Here is a 20,491-nt window from a genome sequence, read left to right as displayed (position 1 = left end):
AGGACAAGATGGGTTTAGTGCAGAGTTCTATCAGACCTTCAAAGAAGATCTAATTCCAGGGCTTCATCAACTATTCCACAAAATAGAAGCAGAAGATACTCTACCCAATTCATTCTATGAAGCCACAATTACTCTGATACCTAAACCACAGAAAGACCCCACAAAGATAGAGAACTTCAGACCAATTTCCCTTATGAATATCAATGCAAAAATACTCTATAAAATTCTCGCTAACAGAATCCAAGAACAAATCAAAACAGTCATAGATCCTGTCCAAGTAGGTTTCATTCCAGGGATGCAGGGATGGTTTAATATACGGAAACCCATCAACATAATCCAGTATATAAAAAAACTCACAGACAAAAGCCACATGATCATCTCCTTAGATGCGGAGACAGCATTTGACAAAATCCAACACCCATCAATGATAATAGTTTTGGAAAGATCAGGAATTCGAGGCTCATACCTAAACATGATAAAAGCAATCTACACTAAACTAGTAGCCAACATCAAAGTAAATGATGAGAAGCTGAAGTAATCCCACTAAAATATGGGACTAGAAAAGGCTGCCCACTTTCTCCCTACCCATTCAACATATTACTTCTAGTCCTAGCCAGAGCATTTCGACAACAAAAGGAAGTCAAGGAGATACAAATTGGAAAGGAAGACATCAAAATATCACTTTTTGCAAATGATATGATAGTATATGTAAGTGACCCTAAAAATTCCACCAGAGAACTAATAAACCTGGTAAACAGCTTCAGTGAAGTAGCTGGATATAAAATTAAATCAAACAAGTCAATGGCCTTTTTCCACACAAAGGATGAACAGGCTGAGAAAGAAATTAGTGAAACAACACCCTTCACAATAGTCACAAATAATATAAAACACCTTGGTGTGACTCTAACTAAGGAAGTGAAAGATTTGTAAGATAAGAACTTCAAGTCTCTGAAGAAAGAAATCAAAGAAGGTCTCAGAAGATGGAAAGATCTCCCATGCTCATGGATTGGCAGGATCGATATAGTAAAAATGGCTATCTTGCCAAAAGCAATCCTCAAATTCAATGCAATCCCCATCAAAATTCCAACTCAATTCTTCAAAGAATTAGAAAGGGAAATTTGCAAATTCATCTGGGATAACAAAAAGCCTAGGATAGCAAAAACTCTTCTCAATGATAAAAGAACCTCTGGTGGAATCACCATGCCTGACCTAAAGCTGTACTACAGAGCAATTGTGATAAAAACTGCATGGCACTGTTATAGTGACAGACAAGTAGACCAATGGAATAGAATTGAAGACCCAGAAATTAATCCACACACCTATGGTCACTTGATCTTTGACAAGGGAGCTAAAACCATCCAGTGGAAAAAAGACAGCATTTTCAACAAATGGTGTTGACACAACTGGTGGTTATCATGTAGAAGAATGTGAATTGATCCATTCTTATCTTCTTGTACTAAGGTCAAATCTAAGTGGACCAAGGAACTTCCTGAATAGAACAGCAATGGCTGGTGCTGTAAGATCAACAATCAACAAATGGGACCTCATAAAATTACAAAGCTTCGGTAAGGCAAAAGACACCTTCAATAAGACAAAAAGGCCACCAACAGATTGGGAAAGGATCTTTACCAATCCTAAATCAGATAGGGGACTCATATCCAATATATATAAAGAACTCAAGAACATGGACTCCAGAAAATCAAATAACCCCATTAAAAAATGGGGTTCAGAGCTAAACAAAGAATTCTTACCTGGGAAATACCGAAGGACTGAGAAGAACCTGAAAAAAATGCTCAGCATCCTTAATAATCAAGGAAAATGCAAATCAAAACAACCCTGAGATTCCACCTCACACCAGTCAGAATAGCTAAGATCAAAAATTCAGGGGACAGCAGATGCTGGTGAGGATATGGAGAAGGAGGAACATTCCTCCATTGTTGGTGGGATTGCAAGCTTGTACAACCACTCTGGAAATCAGTCTGGTGCTTCCTCAGAAAATTGGACATAGTACTACTGGAGGATCCTGCAATTCCTCTCCTGGGCATATATCCAGAATATGTTCCAACTGGTAAGAAGGACACATGCTCCACTTTGTTCATAGCAGCCTTATGTATTATAATCAGAAGCTGGAAAGAACCCAGATTTCCCTCAACAGAGGAATAAATACAAAAAATGTGGTATATTTACACAATGGAGTACTACTCAGCTATTAAAAAGAATCAATTTATAAAATTCCTAGGCAAATGGATGCACCTGGTGGGCATCAACTTGAGTGAGGTAACCCAATTACAAAAGAACTCATATATGTACTCACTGATAAGTGGATATTAGCCCAGAAACTTAGAATACCCAAGATACAAGATACAATTTGAAAAACACATGAAACTCAAGAAGAACTAAGACCAAAGTGTGGACACTTTGCCCCTCCTTAGAATTGGGAACAAAACACCCATGGAAGGAGTTATAGAGACAAAGATTGGAGCTGAGACTAAAGGATGGACCATCTAGAGACTGCCATACCCGGGGACCCATCCCATAATCAGACTCTAAAGGCTGACACCATTGCATACACCAGCAAGATTTTGCTGCAAGGTATATGATATAGCTGTCTCCTGTGAGGCTATGCCGGGGCCTGGCAAACACAGAAGTGGATGCTCAGAGTCAGCTATTGGATGGAACACAGGGCTCTCAATGGAGGAGCTAGAGAAAGTACACAAAGAGCTAAGGGGTCTGCAACCATATAGGTGGAACAACAATATGAACTAACCAGTACCCCCTGGAGCTCATGTGTCTAGCTGCATATGTAGCAGAAGATGGCCTAGTTGGCCATCATTGGGAAGAGAGGCACCTTGGTCTTGCAATCTTTATATGCCTCAGTACGGGGGAACGCCGGGGCCAAGAAGTGGGAGTGGGTGGGTAGGGGGAAGAGGGTCTGGGGGACTTTTGTGATAGTATTTGAAATGTAAATGAAGCAAATACCTAATTAAAAAAATAAATTAAAATTTATTAAATTTAAATTAATTTATTAATTAAAATCATAATGTATGATAATTTTTAAAAAACAGATTGAAAGTAAACCTACCTTATGATCTTGATACACTACAATTCATTATGTAGAGTAACCCCAAAAACAAAGTCAGTTTGTCATAAAGATACTTCTATGACTATGTTTATTGATAATCTGTTCATAATACCTGAATAATATAATTAGATGAAGTATCTATGAACATAATTTTCCTTTATTAGATATTTTCTTTATTTAGAATTCAAATGTTATCCCCTTTCCTGGTTGCCCCTCTGAAGACCCCCTATCTCCTCCCTCCTCCCCCCACTCACCAACCCACCCACTTCTGCTTCCTGGCCCTGACATTCCCCTATACTGGGGCATAGAACCTTCATAGGACCAAGGGCCTGTCCTACCACTGATGACCAACTAGGTCATCCTCTGCTACATATGCAGCAAGAGCCATGAGTCCAACCATGTGTTTTCTTCAGTTGGTGGTTTAGTCCCAGGGACCTCTGGGGTTACTGGTTAGTTCATATTGTTGTTCCTCCTATGGGGCTTCAAATCCCTTCAGCTCCTTGGGTTCTTGCTCTGGCTCCTTCACTGGGGACCTTGTGATCCATCCAATGGATGACTGTGAGCATCCACTTCTGTGTTGTCAGGAACTGGCAGAGACTCTCAGGATACAGATATATCAGGTTTCTGTCAGCAAGCACTTGTTGGCATCCACAATAGTGTCAGAGTTTGGTGGTTGTATCTGGGATGAATCCCCAGGTGGGGCAGTCTCTGGATGGTCATTCCTTCAGTCTCTGCTCCACACTTTGTCTCTGTAACTCCTTCCATGGGTATTTTGTTCCTCCTTCTAAGAAAGATCAAAGTTTCCACACTTTGGTCTTCCTTCTCCTTGAGTTTCATGTGTTTTGTGAATTGTATTTTGGGTATTCTGAGTTTCTGGGCTAATATCCACTTATCAGTGAGTGCATATCATTTGTGTTCTTTTGTGATTGAGTTACCTCACTCAGGATGATATCCTCCAGATCCATCCATTTGCCTAAGAATTCCATAAATTCATTGTTCTTAATAGCTCTGTATCCAATATATACAAAGAACTCAAGAAGTTATACTCCAGAGAACCAAATATTCCTATTTAAAAAAATGGGGTACAGAACTAAACAAAGAATTCTCAATGTGGAATACTGAATGGCTGAGAAGCACCCAAAGATTTTTCAACATCCTTAGTCCTCAGGGAAATGCAAATCAAAAATCCCTGAGATTCCATTTCACACCAGTCAAAATGGCTAATATCAAAAACTCAGATAACAGCAGATGCTGGCAATGTTGTGGAGAAAGAGGAACACTCCTCCATTGCTGATGGGATTGCAAGCTGATACAACCACTCTGGAAACCAGTTTGGCAGCTCCTCAGAAAATTGTACATAATACTACCAGAGAATACAGCAATACCACTCCTAGCATATACCCACAAGATGCTCCAACATGTAATAAGGACGCATGATCCACTATTTTCATAGCAGCTTTATTTATAATAGCCAGAAGCTGGAAAAAACCCAGGTGTCCCTCAACAGAGGAATAGATATAGAAAATGTGGTACATTTATCAACAAATTAATAAACTATGATAGGTAAATAATGATAGATTGCCACACACTCTAGTTGAGTCAGTTTGACAAGTGGAGGCTTGGAAGCTGGCCGTAAGGAAAAGAGTTTCAAGAAAACTCCCTCCTGGAGTCTGGCGTTCCCCCAACCCATAAAATTAATTTTCCACTCCCACGTTAGTCTAGTGTATGGATCCACGTGCTCTCAATTTAGTATTACCCTATTATAAGTGCCTTTTAAGATTGAATTCTGACATAGCTAAAGCCTCCCCCAGTGTTCCAAGATTCCAGACAACAACAAGGAGTTTAATCTATTCAGTAACTAATTAAGCACTACAATAAAACAGAGCCATTAACTCAATTGGTCTGCAGAAAGAGCCTGGGAATCTCACTGAGATAAAAATCTTTAGTACAGGCTACATTCCATGCCAAGAGCAAGTTAATATACTCTCCTGATAAATGGGGATTCTCCAGACAAGATAAAATTTAACAAGGCCTAGGAATTTAGGGGTCCGAGAAACTACATTATTCTTGAGGCCTGCCAAGAGTAAACCCCCTGGTGCTTTTAACACTAAAGTGTAAAACTCTTGCCTGGCACTAGGCTGATCCTAGGCAGGGCTGCTAATCTCTATTGTAAACATTTATCTAGTTCCTGCAAACTCCTTTCTCTTGTATCTGGTAAATTTCAGTGTACCTTGTCTGGTGTGACATATAGCCCCTGGAATTCTGTATTATAAAAAGTCTGAGGCTCGACCTGAGATTACATTCAGATTCAAGACAACCTCTCCTGTGTGTGTCTGTTTGTCAATTTAATCCTACGCTTTGCCCACTTGCCCAAGAGACCCATTCCACGCAGACACAGGGACCCAGAGGGTCTGCGGCAATAGATGATACATAGATGGTAGATAGATAAAATTATGCATTATTCAACTTTAAAGCAAAATTCACATCACTTTAAAATTTAAAAACCATCAGTCATCAAACTGTAATCAACCATTCTCATCAACACATGTCTCTCATATATGATATTTAGAGGTAAGAATACATGAAAATTAAAGGGGAGCATTATATATAAATAAGGGGTAAAGGAGCTAATAATGAATAATAGTGGAAGTAAATATGACCAAAATAGAGTAAAGGCATGAACTGAAATATGATAATTATATTCAGCATTGTGTACCATTTATAGATACTAATAAAATTGCTAAAGAAAAAGATTTCCCCATACATATTACCAATTTGTTTCTTCTACATTTCTTTGGTTGGTTTAAATATGATATAGTATAGCTGGTATTCGTATGTTTCCATTCATGAGTTAATTTTTCTTTAGCTGTGTCCACTTTTATTACATTCACCAGTCCCCTTGGCCTACCCCACAGCACGTGCACCCTTTCTATGCAGTAAATCTAACACTCAGGTTTTTTTTTTTTATTCTTGCTTTTATACTATATGAAAGAAAACATGTGATAACTGCCTTTCTGGAACGGCCTTATTTATCTCAACCTCATTATTTATGGTGCCATGCTTTCTCCTTACACTGTTATAATTTCTTATTTTGTGCTGCATAGAAATGTGCATACTACATTTTATTTGCAATCCTTCTGTTGTAGGACAGCTAGACTGAGTCTAGAGACTGGCTTCTGAGAATAGAGTGGCGAAAAACATGTGTGTGCAAGTGTCACTTATACATGCTCAGAATCATATTAAAAGCAATCTCTTCATTTCATGGGCTTATTCATAGAACTCCCAATAAAGGAAACACAACAGAAACTTCACTTTCAAGTGAAATGAGAGATGGGGTTCTGTGAAGTATATTTTGTTTGTATAAATATGTCCGTGGTTTAATAGAACCTTCATTTCAAAGTGAAAATGTCTCAACACAGAGAATAGTGCATTTCACATTGCTATTCTAGATACTGATGTTTGAGAAGTATGTTGTTTTGGGCCACTATTTGTTTTCTTATTTTAGCATTTTACCTCAGGCAAATTATTCTTTTTTTCTGTATGTGTATGCATGTACATGTGAAGGCCACAACTGTTTTGCCCCTCGAGGGCTAACTTCCTTTTCTTTGTAAGGGTTTCTCTTATCGCTCTTATTGGCCAGGAGCTTTACTATTAGGCTATCCTGGCTGGTTAGAGAGCCCTAGGACTCTACCTGCATATGTCTCCCAAACACTGAAATTGTAAGTGTGAACTACCATGCCTAACTTTTTTATGTGGGCTCTGAGAATCAAACTCAGGTCCTCATGTTTACTCTGTAAGCAATTTTATCAAATAGGTATCTCCCCAGCCCTGATGAGTATTTTAACTTAGAATAGCATCCTACCCCCACAAACACGATGTTGTTCCTGTTACCATTAGACCCCATCATGAGTCAACCAAATTATTCTATTGCCAAACTATATCATCTATAAACACAAACTTTCTGTTTCTTCTTTTCACAAGAGTTGGTCACTTTTTCTTCAGATATAAATTATAAGTAAGTTATAAGACTTGCAGTAACCCATAGAGGTAATATTTTTTAAGGAGAATTTGTAGGCTTATACTTGAAGAAGTCTTTTACTTTTACTTTCAGATTTTAGAAATACTCTCTTGATTGTGTCTGCCAATAAGCTGGCCTGGCCACTATAGGATAAGGTAGAGATAAATAAAACATATCCAGGCAAAACCAATGTCCAACAAAAATAAAATAGTGAAACTACCTTAGTTTTCCAAGTTTGGTAAACCTCAGATAATATAAAGACCCTCATGGGTAAATATAAATGTAAATAGAAGAATGTCAGTGTTCATATGATTTCATAAAATACTCAAATGTTGTCTTAAGCCATTAAATTTTAAGGAATCTTGTTACACAACAATAGATTACTGATTAACCATACAGATTTTTAAATCTCCTGAGATGAAGTTAAGTGCTGACAAGCCTTTAATCCCTGTATTTAGGAGGCAAGTGGATCTCTGTGAGTTCAAGGACAGCCTGCTTTACATCATGAGTTCCATGTCAACCAAGGCTATATAAAAAGACTCTGTCTCCAAAACAAAAAACATCAAAGACAAAAGAAAATAATCGTGATAAATCAGGGCAGTGAAAGTTGTCCTTGCACACAAAGCTTTGCTATTTTTCACTGTCCTGTTAAGTCATCTGAAGTATCGTCTGCATTGCTTTAAGACTTTCCTTTGTTTCTTTTGTATGTATTAACCGGCTTTTCTATATTTAAAAAGATACTAACAGGGATGTAGCTCAGTTGGTGAAGGATATATCTAACATGCAGAAAGCCCTGTGTCCTACACCCAGCCAGGGGAAATAGAGCATAAACCACACCTTTGTGCTTTTGATGGTTCACACCTATAATCAATACTTAAGACAGGTAGAGGTAAGAGGATCAGAATTTCAGGGTCAATATTTGCAATATGGTGAGTTTGACACTAGTGTGGGTTCCAGGAGACTATATCTAAAATAGATGAGGTAAAACATAGGAAGAGTTGGCTAAGTGTCGATTGAAAAGCCTGTTTAAAGGTATTCATTGAAGGGTCTTTCCTTCTTGACAAAGATGGAAAGAAACAGGAAGTTATATAAACACTGTCAGATTTGCAGTAACTCAGCTTTGCATTATTAGCAAATTCCAAACGACCACCACCAAGGGGCAATAGAACCTTAGGTATTAAGTAAAAATAATTTAGTATATGAGCTACATATAAGAGTAAATCCTAATTTTATTTAAAGCTGGATTTCTGATGATATATTGTTTGGTATAGCTATTAAGTGGATCAATATCTATCTACTAGCTCTAGACTTTGTATAATAAGTTTGTATTTTATATCATGACTTGTAGTTTTAAGTAAAATAACTAAGTCATTAAAAAAAAGAATGTGATAATTTAGTAAAAATTAATAGGCAAAACAAAATTAATACTTAAATTAAATGTTTAATATTTTATCCACATGTTTTTCACAATCATGGCTCAGCTATTTTCAATAAAATGTATAATCTATTTTTTTAAATTAGGAGTTCAACAAAGTGTTCATTTTCTCAACAACTTTCTTGAAGGCATTATGAACCTCTTTGTTTCTTAAGCTATAGACAACTGGGTTCAACATGGGAACTATTGTAGTATAGAAAACAGATGCCATTTGGTCATTGTCCATGGAATGACTAGAACTGGGCTGTAGGTACATGAAGATTACAGTTCCATAGAATATAGTGACAGCAGTGAGGTGGGATGCACAAGTAGAGAAGGCCTTCTTCCGTCCTTCTGCTGAATGCATTCTCAGAATAGCAATAAATATGAATGCATAGGAGGTCAAGATAACTATTAGAGCAAAGAAGACATTGAATGAAGCTAAGATAAAGAGCACAATCTCATTCACATAGATATCAGAGCAAGAAAGAGCCAGGATTGGAGGTATATCACAGAAAAAGTGATGAACCACATTAGCACAGTAGGGGAGGGAGAAGGTGAATCCAGTATGTATAGCAGACTCAAACAAACCCCAGGAATAACAGGCAATCACCATGCGAGCACACACACTGGTAGTCATAGTTGTGGTGTAATGTAAGGGCTTGCACACTGCAGCATGCCTGTCAAAAGCCATGACAGCAAGTAGGAAACAGTCAACACTGGCAAAAGCCACAAAGAAGAACATTTGAGCAACACATCCTCCATAGGAGATAACTTTATCCCCTGTGAGAAACCCAACCATCACCTTTGGAGTCACAGCGGAGGAGTAAACACAGTCTGCCAGAGAGAGGTGACTGAGGAAAATATACATGGGGGTGTGGAGGCGGAAGTCCAGCCATATCAACACGATAATGCCCAGATTCCCAATCAGTGTGATAAGATAGATGAGACTGAACGTGACGAACAGAGGGACTTGCAGCTCTGGGATATCAGTCAATCCCAAAAGGATAAATGTAGTCACCTTAGTGCTATTCTCCAAGTATGACATTTTGAAATTGTGTTTCACCTGTAAAAATAAAAATGTAAACATATTGTTTCTGTACAATAATTGATACCAAATCACTCATGTTACTCAAATGACATCATCTGTATAATTTCACTGCCTATGCAGCATTCCCAATACAATTAGACTCCCATAATCTTGCTGTTTTCTCACAAAATAATTTCTGGAACCTTCTGTGTGTTGTCTATTAGTTTTCACCATCACTCAGATATTAAAAATAATCACTCAGTTGTCTTCAAAGTATCAATCACATAGTCTCATTTAGGATGAAATTTGTTGCAATAGTAAACTGAATTTTACACCTGTCATTTCAGAGTCAGATACAAAATAACTAAGCACTATGCTTCATATGACCAGATATCAGCAAGTATACTTTTAGTCTTCCTGTCTTTTTGCCTGAGAGCAGTCGTGTATCACTGTCTTTTGGATGTAGCATGATGAGAAATGAGATACTCATTCATACAGCTGGAAAACATAGATCTAAGGAAAGGTGCTCATCCTTTAACTCTTCACAGATAACAGTTCTCTTTAAAAGACATGCCCATAAGTGAAGAAAATATCTAATTAAAAAAAAGACATGCCCAAAAAGTGTATAAACACTTACTTATCACTTAAACAAATTGAGCAACCTACCCCTGCTCCACCCCTTGAAAAAAAGCAACACAGAATAAAAAGAAATGCTTATTCTTATTTATCCCTTTCAACAAATATAAGAAACTGAAGAATTTAATTTATTGAAAACAAACATAGTATTTACAGATTTTCCTGCATTGCATGATTCTTGTGGATATTTTTAAAGGTGATTGAAACCATACAAGCATTCTGACAGATGGCACACTGTGATTATACAGAACATAGTCTCTGTCACTGACCTTTCTGCACGTTATTCCTGATGTATCCACTTAAAGATCATGTAACTTTGTGTAAATAGCAACCTTTCTGTGCCTCAGTTTAAAATACGAATGAAAATTGTCCTTCAAAAGTATGCTTGGAGGATGTAATAAGTTGACATGTTTGAATCACTAAAAATTCTGTCCTCATTTAAGACACAATAAATTATAAGTATACTATCATTAAACAAATATTGCTATTAATGTAGTAGTAGTAAAACACAGTATCTTGGAGGAAAAAATAAAATATCAAAAGGAAACTCAACAAAAATATTTTAACCATTTTTAGAGAGACATTATGTAGAAACATTTTTAACTTAAAATGATTTTCACAAATATAAACAATATGAAATTTTACTCTGAGATGCAAATTATGACACACTATACTTTTATTGTGTGAAGGAATTTTGGAGGTTATAAAATTTTACTTAATAATATAATCACATCACAAAAAGTCCTTCACGCTTTATATAATTTTCTTCCTTTAGCTTTCTTAGAATAGTCTATATATGCCAACTGGTACCTCTTCAGTTTTCAAAATATACTTTGTATACCTGGTCAAACTAAATAATCCTAAAAATAATGGAATGCTATGATTATTCCATTTGGGCTCTTCACTTCTCTCCACATATAACATGATGTTTATCTTATATCCAAAATAGCTCCAAAATTCATTTTCTAGTCACCACCTCTAGGGGAGCCACACCAATCTACACAGACAATTATGACACAACTGAAACGAAATTATCCCAATTCAGTCAGTAGGAAAGTTATAACACAGAAACCTTATGTTATACACAAATATGGACACCTGGATAAAGCAGGCATAAGTACTAGGTCTTGGAAATATTATTATTTTACCTTTTCAAATACAGAGAGATGGATACGAAGACTGCATTTTTCTATAAAGATAAAATGATGCTACAGCCCTACTCAGAATAAGGAAGAAAATAATCTCAGAAGGTAGACAAAACCGGGGATCTGAGAGGGAGAGAGAAGGTAGAAGGAAAAGGGGAGTGGTTCAGATACAGGAGGAGATGGGGGAGATGTACAGGAGGTCAGGAATTTGAAAGGAGGTATGTAGCAGTGGTAGAGGGAAAACTAGGAAGTTAGCCACTAGAAAGTTCCAGATGCCAGGGACCTAAGAAGTTCCCAGGATCCATCAGGGAGGACATTAGCCAAAATACCCAACAAAGGGGAGAGAGAACCTGTAGAGACCATATCCAGTGGATAGGCATGACCCCCAGTTGGGGAATGGAACCACCCACCTACCTCAAAAATATTAATCCAGAATTCCTCCTGTAAAAAGGAACTTCAGAAACAAAGTGGAGCAGAGACTGAAGGAAAGGCCATCCAGAGACTGCCCCACATGGGGATCCATCCCATCTGCAGACACCAAACCCAGACACAATTGGTGATATCATGAAGTGCTTGCTGACAGGAGCCTGATATAGCTGTCCACTTGAGAGGCTATGCAAGAGCCTAACCAACACAGGTGCAGATGCACACCACCAAACATCTGACTGAGCTTGGGGAACCCAATGGAGAAGTTAAGGCAAGAACTGAAGGAGCTGAAGGGGTTTGCAACCCCATAGGAAGAACATTATTATTAAACAATCATATCCCAAAAGCTCCCAAGGACTAAAATACCAACGAAAGCAAACACATGGGGGGACCCATGGCTCCAGCTGGATATGTAGCAGAGGATTGCCTTATCTGGAATCAATGGTAGGGGAGCCCCTTGTTTCTGTAGAGGCTTGATGACACAGAATAGGGGAATGCTAGGGCACTGAGGCTGGAATGGGTGGGCGGGTGGGGGAGCACACTAATAGAATCAGAGGAACAGGGGAGGGGATAAGAGTTTGTGGAGGGGAAACTGGGAAGGGGGATAACATTTGAAGTGTAAATAAATAAAATAACCACTAAAAAATTAAATAAAATGAGCAACGTTCTCCTCTATACCTCATGCTATGTTATTACTGTGACACTTCTTTGTTCATACATTTTGTTCACATTCTCCCATCTGTTCCTATTTTATGTTCTTCCTATTCCTACTATTCTTTCCCTTTTACCTTTATGTCCTTTTTCTTTCATCTCCAAAGTCTTAATATGAGCGAAACATGGGATATACATTTTCTTTATAGAACTACTATCCAAAACACAGAATTTCAAATGGCTACAATAATAGTATCTCTTATTGTTTAAATATTGTGATATTTTTCCTGTATTTTAACTAAGTGGCGTGCACTCACAACATATTAGAAACTTGGTGATAAATTGAATCGTTGGTAAATGATTATTCTTGAACCATTAAATCGCTTGCTATCCATTTCCACATACTAAATAAAACAGACAGGATTGAGCTAGAAACTTGCCTTGCTCTTCAAAGAAGGTATAACAGTGTCACTTGAGATCCCACTGCAAGTCACATCCAATGAAGGAAAGGACCCTGCTGAAGAAGTTAGTCTTAGTTACTAGTCACAAAACTGAAGTTCGATAGCAGCAGATGGTTAAATAGAAATTATAAAATGTCCAACCTATCACACGTGCCTGCTATTCGACCAAATAGAAGAAAGTCTGAACACTCTGTAAAGCTATGAACAACTGTAAGAAAAGGACATCATTCTAAACACTTACCTCACCTTTAACTGAGGTATATAACTTTTTAATGCTATAGGCCTATAATAATATGTAAGTGTGTGTTTGAAACCAATTTTGCACAGAGCTAAACAGATGACTCATGCGTTAAGAGCATGTTTCACTCTTACAGAGTACCTAAGTTTGGGTCCAAACACCTACCTCAAGAGACTCCCAACCATCTATAGCTCCAACTCCACTTAATACTATTCCTCTAGCCTTTGCAGGCATGTATATTCACATATTCACACAATTAAAGAGTAGCAAAATTAATCTTTTCTAACAACCTTTTACATTAAATCCAATAAATGATTGCCAAAAGGCCCTTGACTGCTCCACTAAAAACAGTGTCAATTAGAGACATTTTGAGATTCTAGAGAACAATACAAAGGATCCAGGAAATTTATAGACATAACATCCTTCAGAGACTACATGCCCAGGAGGACAGACACATCTCTCATGCAGAGAATTGAGCTAGAGAATTGATTGCCTAGAGAATCAGCAATTAAGCTGTCTGTGGAGACCTGTCTCAGCTTCAGAGGAATAAATATGTAATCTTATCTGTGGTTAATTTTTATTTTCTGTATGGAATACTTCTTCTTTTGTTAATTTAAATCTTTTTATTTTTCAAGATTTCTTGCTTTACCTGCATGCTGTCAATGTCAAATATTGAAAGTAAACCTTAGATCCTCATGGAAAGAATTTAAGTTAATTCAGCCACTTGGAAGGTCAGTACTGAAGATTTCTTCAAAAGAATAAAAGTAAAACTATTATATAATCTATATGCACCATTTCTGGGCAGATATGCAAACAACATCAAAGTCAACTTACTATAGAGACATTTGCACACCCATGATTACCATAGCACCATTCACAGTGGTCATTATAAAATCAGCCTACATGCCCATTCCTGCAGGTGAATGGTAAAGTAAATGTCTCTTTTCATACATGAAGAAAGAAATTATATTTTCTTCAGAAAAGTAGATGGAACCAAACATCATGTTAAGTGAATAAAATAAGTCAACTGACACAAGATCAAATACTTCATGTTTTCTCTCATATGTGGAACTGAGAGGATATGAAAGTAAAAGGAAGGCTACACTGTACTATAACAGGAAATGGTGGAAAGGGGTGTGTAGCAGTTGGGAAGGGGAAACTGGGGGTAGCCACTAGAAAGTCCCAGATGTCAGGGACTCAAGAGGTTCCCAGGACCCAACAGGGAGGACTTTAACTGAAATATCCAAGGTAGGGAAACAGAACCTGTAGAGACCGTATCCACTGGATAGGCACAGTCCCCTGTTGAGATATGGGGCCACCTACCCACCTCAAAAGTATTAATTCAAATTTTCTCCTGTCAAAAGGAAATGCAGGGACAAAGAGTGTAGCAGAAACTGAAGGAAAGGCCATCCAGAGACTTGCCTACCTAGTGATCCATCCCATCTGCTGACACCAAACCCAGACACTATTGCTGATGCCAAGAAGTGCTTCCTGACAGGAACTCTGAGAGGTTCTGACAGAGCCTGGCCAATACAGATGTGGATGTACACAGCCAGACATTGGACTGAGCATGGAGAACTCCAATGAGGAAGTTAGGGCAAGGACTGTAGGAGCTGAAGGGGATTGCAACCTCATAGAAAGAACAATATCAACCAATCAGATCCCTCAAAGCTCCCAGAGACTAAACCACCAATCAAAGAGTACACAGTGGGTACCCATGGCTCCAGCTGGATATGTAGCAGAGGATTGCCTTATCTGGAATCAATGAGAGGGGAGCACCTTTGTCCTGTGGAGGCTTGATGATCCAGGATAGGAGAATGCTAGCCCACTGAGGCAGCATTGAGTGGGCAGGTGGGGGAGCACTCTCATAGAGGCAGGGGAAGGAAGGAGGGGATAGGGGGGTTGTTGAGGGGAAACTGAGAAGGGGAATAACATTTGAAGTGTAAATAAATAAAATAACCAATAAAAAAAAGAAAGTCACCACAAACACTCAAATAACCTTTTATACTTTATCAAAATTAAACCCATTAGGTTGCACAATTAGTATACAGTAATAAAAATCTTTAGGAAAATTTTTTCATCACCTGAGGAATACCGAATGGCAGAGAAGCACCTGAAAAAATGTTCAGCATCCTTAATCATCAAGGAAATGCAAATCAAAACAATCCTGAGATTCCACCTCATACCAGTCAGAATGGCTAAGATCAAAAATTCAGGTGACAGCAGATGCTGGCGAGGATGTGGAGAAAGAGGAACACTCCTCCATTGTTGGTGGGATTGCAAGCTTGTACAACCATTCTGGAAATCAGTCTGGCGGTTCCTCAGAAAATTGGACATAGTATTACTGGAGGATCCCGCAATACCCCTCCTGGGCATATATCCAGAAGATGTTCTAACCAGTAAGAAGGACACATGCTCCACTATGTTCATAGGAGCCTTAATTATAATTGCCAGAAGCTGGAAAGAACCCAGATGTCCCTCGACAGTGGAATGGATACAGAAAGTGTGGTACATTTACACAATGGAGTACTACTCAGCTATGAAAAAAGAATGAATTTATGAAATTCCTAGGCAAATGGATGGACCTGGAGGGCATCATCCTGAGTGAGGTAACCCAATCACAAAAGAACTCATATGATATGTACTCACTGATAAGTGGGTATTAGCGCAGAAACTTAGAATATCCAAGATATAAGATACAAAATGCGAAACACATGAAACTCAAGAAGAACAAAGACCAAAGTGTGGACACTTTGCCCCTTCTTAGAATTGGGAACAAAACACCCATGGAAGGAGTTACAGAGACAAAGTTTGGAGCTGAGACAAAAGGATGGACCATCTAGAGACTGCCATATCCAGAGATCCATCCCATAATCAGCCTCCAAATGCTGACACCATTGCATACACTAGCAAGATTTTGCTGAAAGGACCCTGATATAGCTGTTTCTTGTGAGACTATGCTGGGGCCTAGCAATCACATAAGTGGTTGTTCACAGTCAGCTATTGGATGGATCCCAGGGCCCCCAATGGAGGATCTAGAGAAAGTAACCAAGGAGCTAAAGATATCTGCAACCCTATAGGTGGAACAACAATATGAACTAACCAGTACCCCCTGGAGCTCGTGTGTCTAGCTGCATATGTATCAGAAGATAACCTAGTCGGCCATCAGTGGAAAGAGAGGCCCATTGGTCCTGCAAACTTTATATGCCTCAGTACAGGGGAACGCCAGGGCCAAGAAGTGGGAGTGGGTGGGTGGAGGATTGTGTGGGGGAGTGTAGGGGGGGACTTCTGGGATAGCATTGGAAATGTAAATGAAATAAATCCCTAATAAAAAGTATATTTAAATTTTTCCAGTATTTATTTAATATTTATAATTTACATCTTCATTATTCTAAGCATTAATTCATGTAAAATACATATTTATGAATTTTATATTAATATTCCCTTTCATACACATATTATGCTTCAATATGATTGATTCCCATGTATCATCTCTTGTCTTCTCCTTTCTCCTCTCTCCCTACTCCCTTAATCTTCCTATTTGTCAACTTAATTATCACTTTCAGGTTGACTTTTTAAAATATATTTTATTTACTCTTCTGGCATGAGAGAAAATGAGATACTTGTCTTTGTGAATATAACTTATTTTACTTTTACATGAACTTGTGTGAAACATCAGTTCTGAAAATGGCCTTTCTTTGCAGCCAATTAATTATGTCTGTTGTATTTTCCTTATCTATTCATTTGTCAGTGGACATCTATACTGATTGCACATTGTGAACATTATCAATAGCTCTTAAATAAATATGTGCATTCAGATACATGTACTGAATATGCTACTAAAAGAAATATACACATCTAATGATGGTCTCCATAGGACCAGAAAATAGAAATTTTCATTTGGAATTACAAAAGACCATCACTATCAAAAGCTACTCTGAGTAAAAAGATCAAATGATAGCCTCAGAGCTTGTCTTAGTCAGGATTTCTATTCCTGCACAAACATCATGACCAAGAAGCAAGTTGGCGAGGAAAGGGTTTATTCAGCTGACACTTCCACATTGCTGTTCATCACCAAGGAAGTCAGGACTGGAACTCAAGCAGGGCAGGAAGCAGGAGCTGATGCAGAAGCCATGGAGGAATGTTCTTTACTGGCTTGCCTCCCCTGGCTTGCTCAGCCTGCTCTCTTATAGAACCAAGACTACCAGCACATAGATAGCACCACCCCCTTGATCACGAATTGAGAAAATGCCTTATGTATCTCATGGAGGCACTTCCCCAACTGAAGCTCCTTTCTCTGTGATAACTCCAGCTGTGTCAAGTTGACACAAAACTAGCCAGTACAGATATAATCAGAAAGAGATTTACTATCTGTATAACAGTCCTCCCTTTTGCAATAGTGAGTACACTTTTTCTGGTAGATTTATACTCTAGCATCCAGGATTCTGGGTAAGACCATTGTTCTCTTTTCTCCACCAGCAGACTGAATAACACCGTCCAGCCCTGGGAAAAGAAGGTCTCAGAAGGAGAATTTTCTGATCAGTTTAAGATTGAGTTCTGTATATTCTGCAACTATAATATGGGGTATCCTCAGCAATACTGTCTTACTATCTAGTTATGGTATATAAGCTAAGTAATGGCAGTAGCCTGTGTTTAACAGGCATAGGAGATGTTGAATGGGAAAGGGAAAGGTGAATATAACCCAGAAACGTTATATACATTTATGAAATTTATCAAAAAATATAAAAACTAATAAGCAGATCAATACTGGAAACATAAAATGCCCGATTTTCAGATACACTGCAAAATCACAGTAACACAAACATCATGGTATTGGCACAAAAGTAGATCCACAGAGCAATAGAGCAAAATGGAGGATCCTGAAGTAAAGTAGAATATGACTGAGGAACTCATCGAGGTTAACTTCTGGCCTTTACACACAAGTAGCCCACACACTCACTGACACACATATATACATATATACACACAAACACATACAAATGAATGAAACTGCAAATTATGTCATGTGACATACTAAAGTCCAAGAACTAGCTGGCTAATCCTATCTATTGGTTATAAGTCCCATGTGTGTCTTCTTTTATGTTGTATGATAAAATTCTTACCCATGCAACATTTGCTACATTTACTTTTTATTAAAAATATGTTTATTACATAATATATTCTGATTACAGTTTCTCTTTCCTGTACTCCTCCCAGTTCCTCCCCACCTCCCTTCCCATCCAGATCCATCTCCTTGCTGTTTCGCATTAGAAAACCAACAGGCTTCTAATAGATAATAATAAAATATATTATAATATAGTAAAATAAAGCAAAAACTAACACATAAAAATTGAGCAAAATGCTAAACAGAAAGAAAAGTGCCAAAAGAAGCCTGGGAAAGAGCACAGAAATTGATTAATACTTGTTCTCAGCTTACTTTAGTGCCCCACCCTTCTAGCTAGTCACCCTAAATAACCCAAATATTTTTCTTTTAGCCACTAAGTTAATAAAACCTATCTTACTTCTTCTGAATGTAAAGAAAAGTTCAAATAACACCTTAACTGTCTCTTGGAACTCTTTATGTCTTATCTAGATGGAAGGATAAAGTAATTTACCAATAAAATAGGATCGTGTTGTGTTTACGGAAAGAAGAAGAAACGTGTACACTGATCTTGGCTTCTTTACAAATATCCTAGAACTGAAGGGAAAAGTAACAGATGACCCCATGCTTCACTGATAAGCAAGCTCTGATTGATATAAACTAGTAAATGAATATGAGGTTTCTTCCATCGAGTATTTCTGAGAAACATAACTCTGAAGACTGCATGGCCAGCTGTAGAAGGCCAATAGAAAATGAACTCAATAGCAACCTTCGAAGTTCCTTGTCACATGTTATATCTTGATTTTCCTTTTTAAAAAATACTTAAAATTATCTTATTGCATTCTATTTTTAATTTTAAATTGATTTAATTTATATATTTTCAACTTTCTTTTAACCTATATGATTTGGTGGTATACATTATGGCTTCCAATTTATGGACATTCTGTGTTTGTGTGTGTGAGTGAGTACATCTCAGGTTTTGTGCTTCTTACGATGTTTGCTTTATACTTATTATAACAACTATACTTAAGCATCACAAATGCAAAGAACATTTCTTGATTTGTTAAGTAAGTCTCGCTAACTTGGTAGTAAGTCGCAGCATTGTCGTTTAAACTCAGGTGGGGATAAAAAACTATTGAACACATTGACATTTCTTCTCAAAGATTAAATAATACCAATTAAGGGAAGCATACATGTACTATGCACACAAAATAAAAATTCCTATCCCTTAACTGAATGTCAAATTGAAACCCTACAATTCTTCCATTACCAACAGGTTTATTTACATAATTACTGAAAATAATCCTGTGATATCCATCAATATGCAGAGTTGGGATCCCATAGAATCATTAATGACCTACTCCCCAGTTGTGTGAGATAAAGACTTGTTGAAGTCCTCTTGAGATGTTTTTCCTATGAGGATCCTTGACTGCAGCTCTCTCTCCTGGTTGCCACTTCCTAACATGTAATATTTCCACTGGCCTCTCACTGAAGGGAGTGGCTCATAGCAAGAGCCTCTTTTACATTTGTTTTTGTTATTGACATGACTATTAACAGCTGTCTAGAACCAATGGTTAATTTCTCCCCAAGTGGCTTGCAAGTAAAAGCATGTTCCCTGGGGAAAATAGCAGTGGTAGTATTCATTTGGATAAAACAGTAAGAGCACCTTACCACGTATGAGAAATGGTGAAGAGCATTTTTTTATCACACCAGGCATCCTTCAGAGCAAGTGTTCTTAGGATTACCTGTCTATTATTTCTTTTTATGGATGAGCATATTATGAACTTTAAAGAGTTCAGGTAATTTATCTAAGAAGGAAAATTAGGAGATGTAGGACTAGAGCTTGTGATAGAGGGATCCAAAGCCAGTTGTGCTACTTTCTTTCATTTGGACATCTTTAACTTCTGTGCCAAACACTAAGTAAAAGTCTCCAAATATATGTTCTGACTTTCGAGGACTAAATTATAAGTTTTGTATGAAAGTTGCCATGTCTGCATGCTGCATTACTCAGGAAAAAAGGTAAGCCTTGGGGTGAGACTCATAACCCTCATGACATCGAGGAAAGAAGTAGCCAGAAGAATATATCATATGAGCTCAGCCATTTTCCCATTGATTCACCTAGAGCTTATATGGTAGTATTTTATATATTGCTCTACTTTGTCTCAGAGACAATCAGAGGCCGTTTGCTCAAATCCAGTGGTGATATTGTAAAAAAAAAAATGTACTTATCCTATGGCATAAGAGAGTTATTAGAGCATGAGTTTCTGCTTTGCTAAAAAATATTTTTAA

General features: G+C 37.7%; 1 protein-coding gene across 1 annotated transcript; it reads right to left on the bottom strand.

Annotated features, from left to right (window-relative positions):
* Positions 1–8,617: 8,617 nt before the first annotated feature.
* Olfr1449 (olfactory receptor 1449) lies at positions 8,618–9,562 on the bottom strand. The gene has a single exon (NM_146303.1). It carries the CDS (start codon positions 9,560–9,562, stop codon positions 8,618–8,620), a length of 945 nt encoding a protein of 314 aa, NP_666415.1.
* Positions 9,563–20,491: the final 10,929 nt, after the last annotated feature.

Source organism: Mus musculus, chromosome 19 (genome assembly GCF_000001635.26).
Source record: "Mus musculus strain C57BL/6J chromosome 19, GRCm38.p6 C57BL/6J".
Lineage (NCBI taxonomy): Eukaryota > Metazoa > Chordata > Mammalia > Rodentia > Muridae > Mus > Mus musculus.
Note: the sequence above shows the minus strand (reverse complement) of the source record. Positions and strands in the feature narration are given on the sequence as shown.

Bases quoted from the DNA above. Each gene is read 5' to 3' on its own strand.
- Olfr1449 (NM_146303.1), bottom strand. From the start codon at position 9,562: ATGTCATACTTGGAGAATAGCACTAAGGTGACTACATTTATCCTTTTG.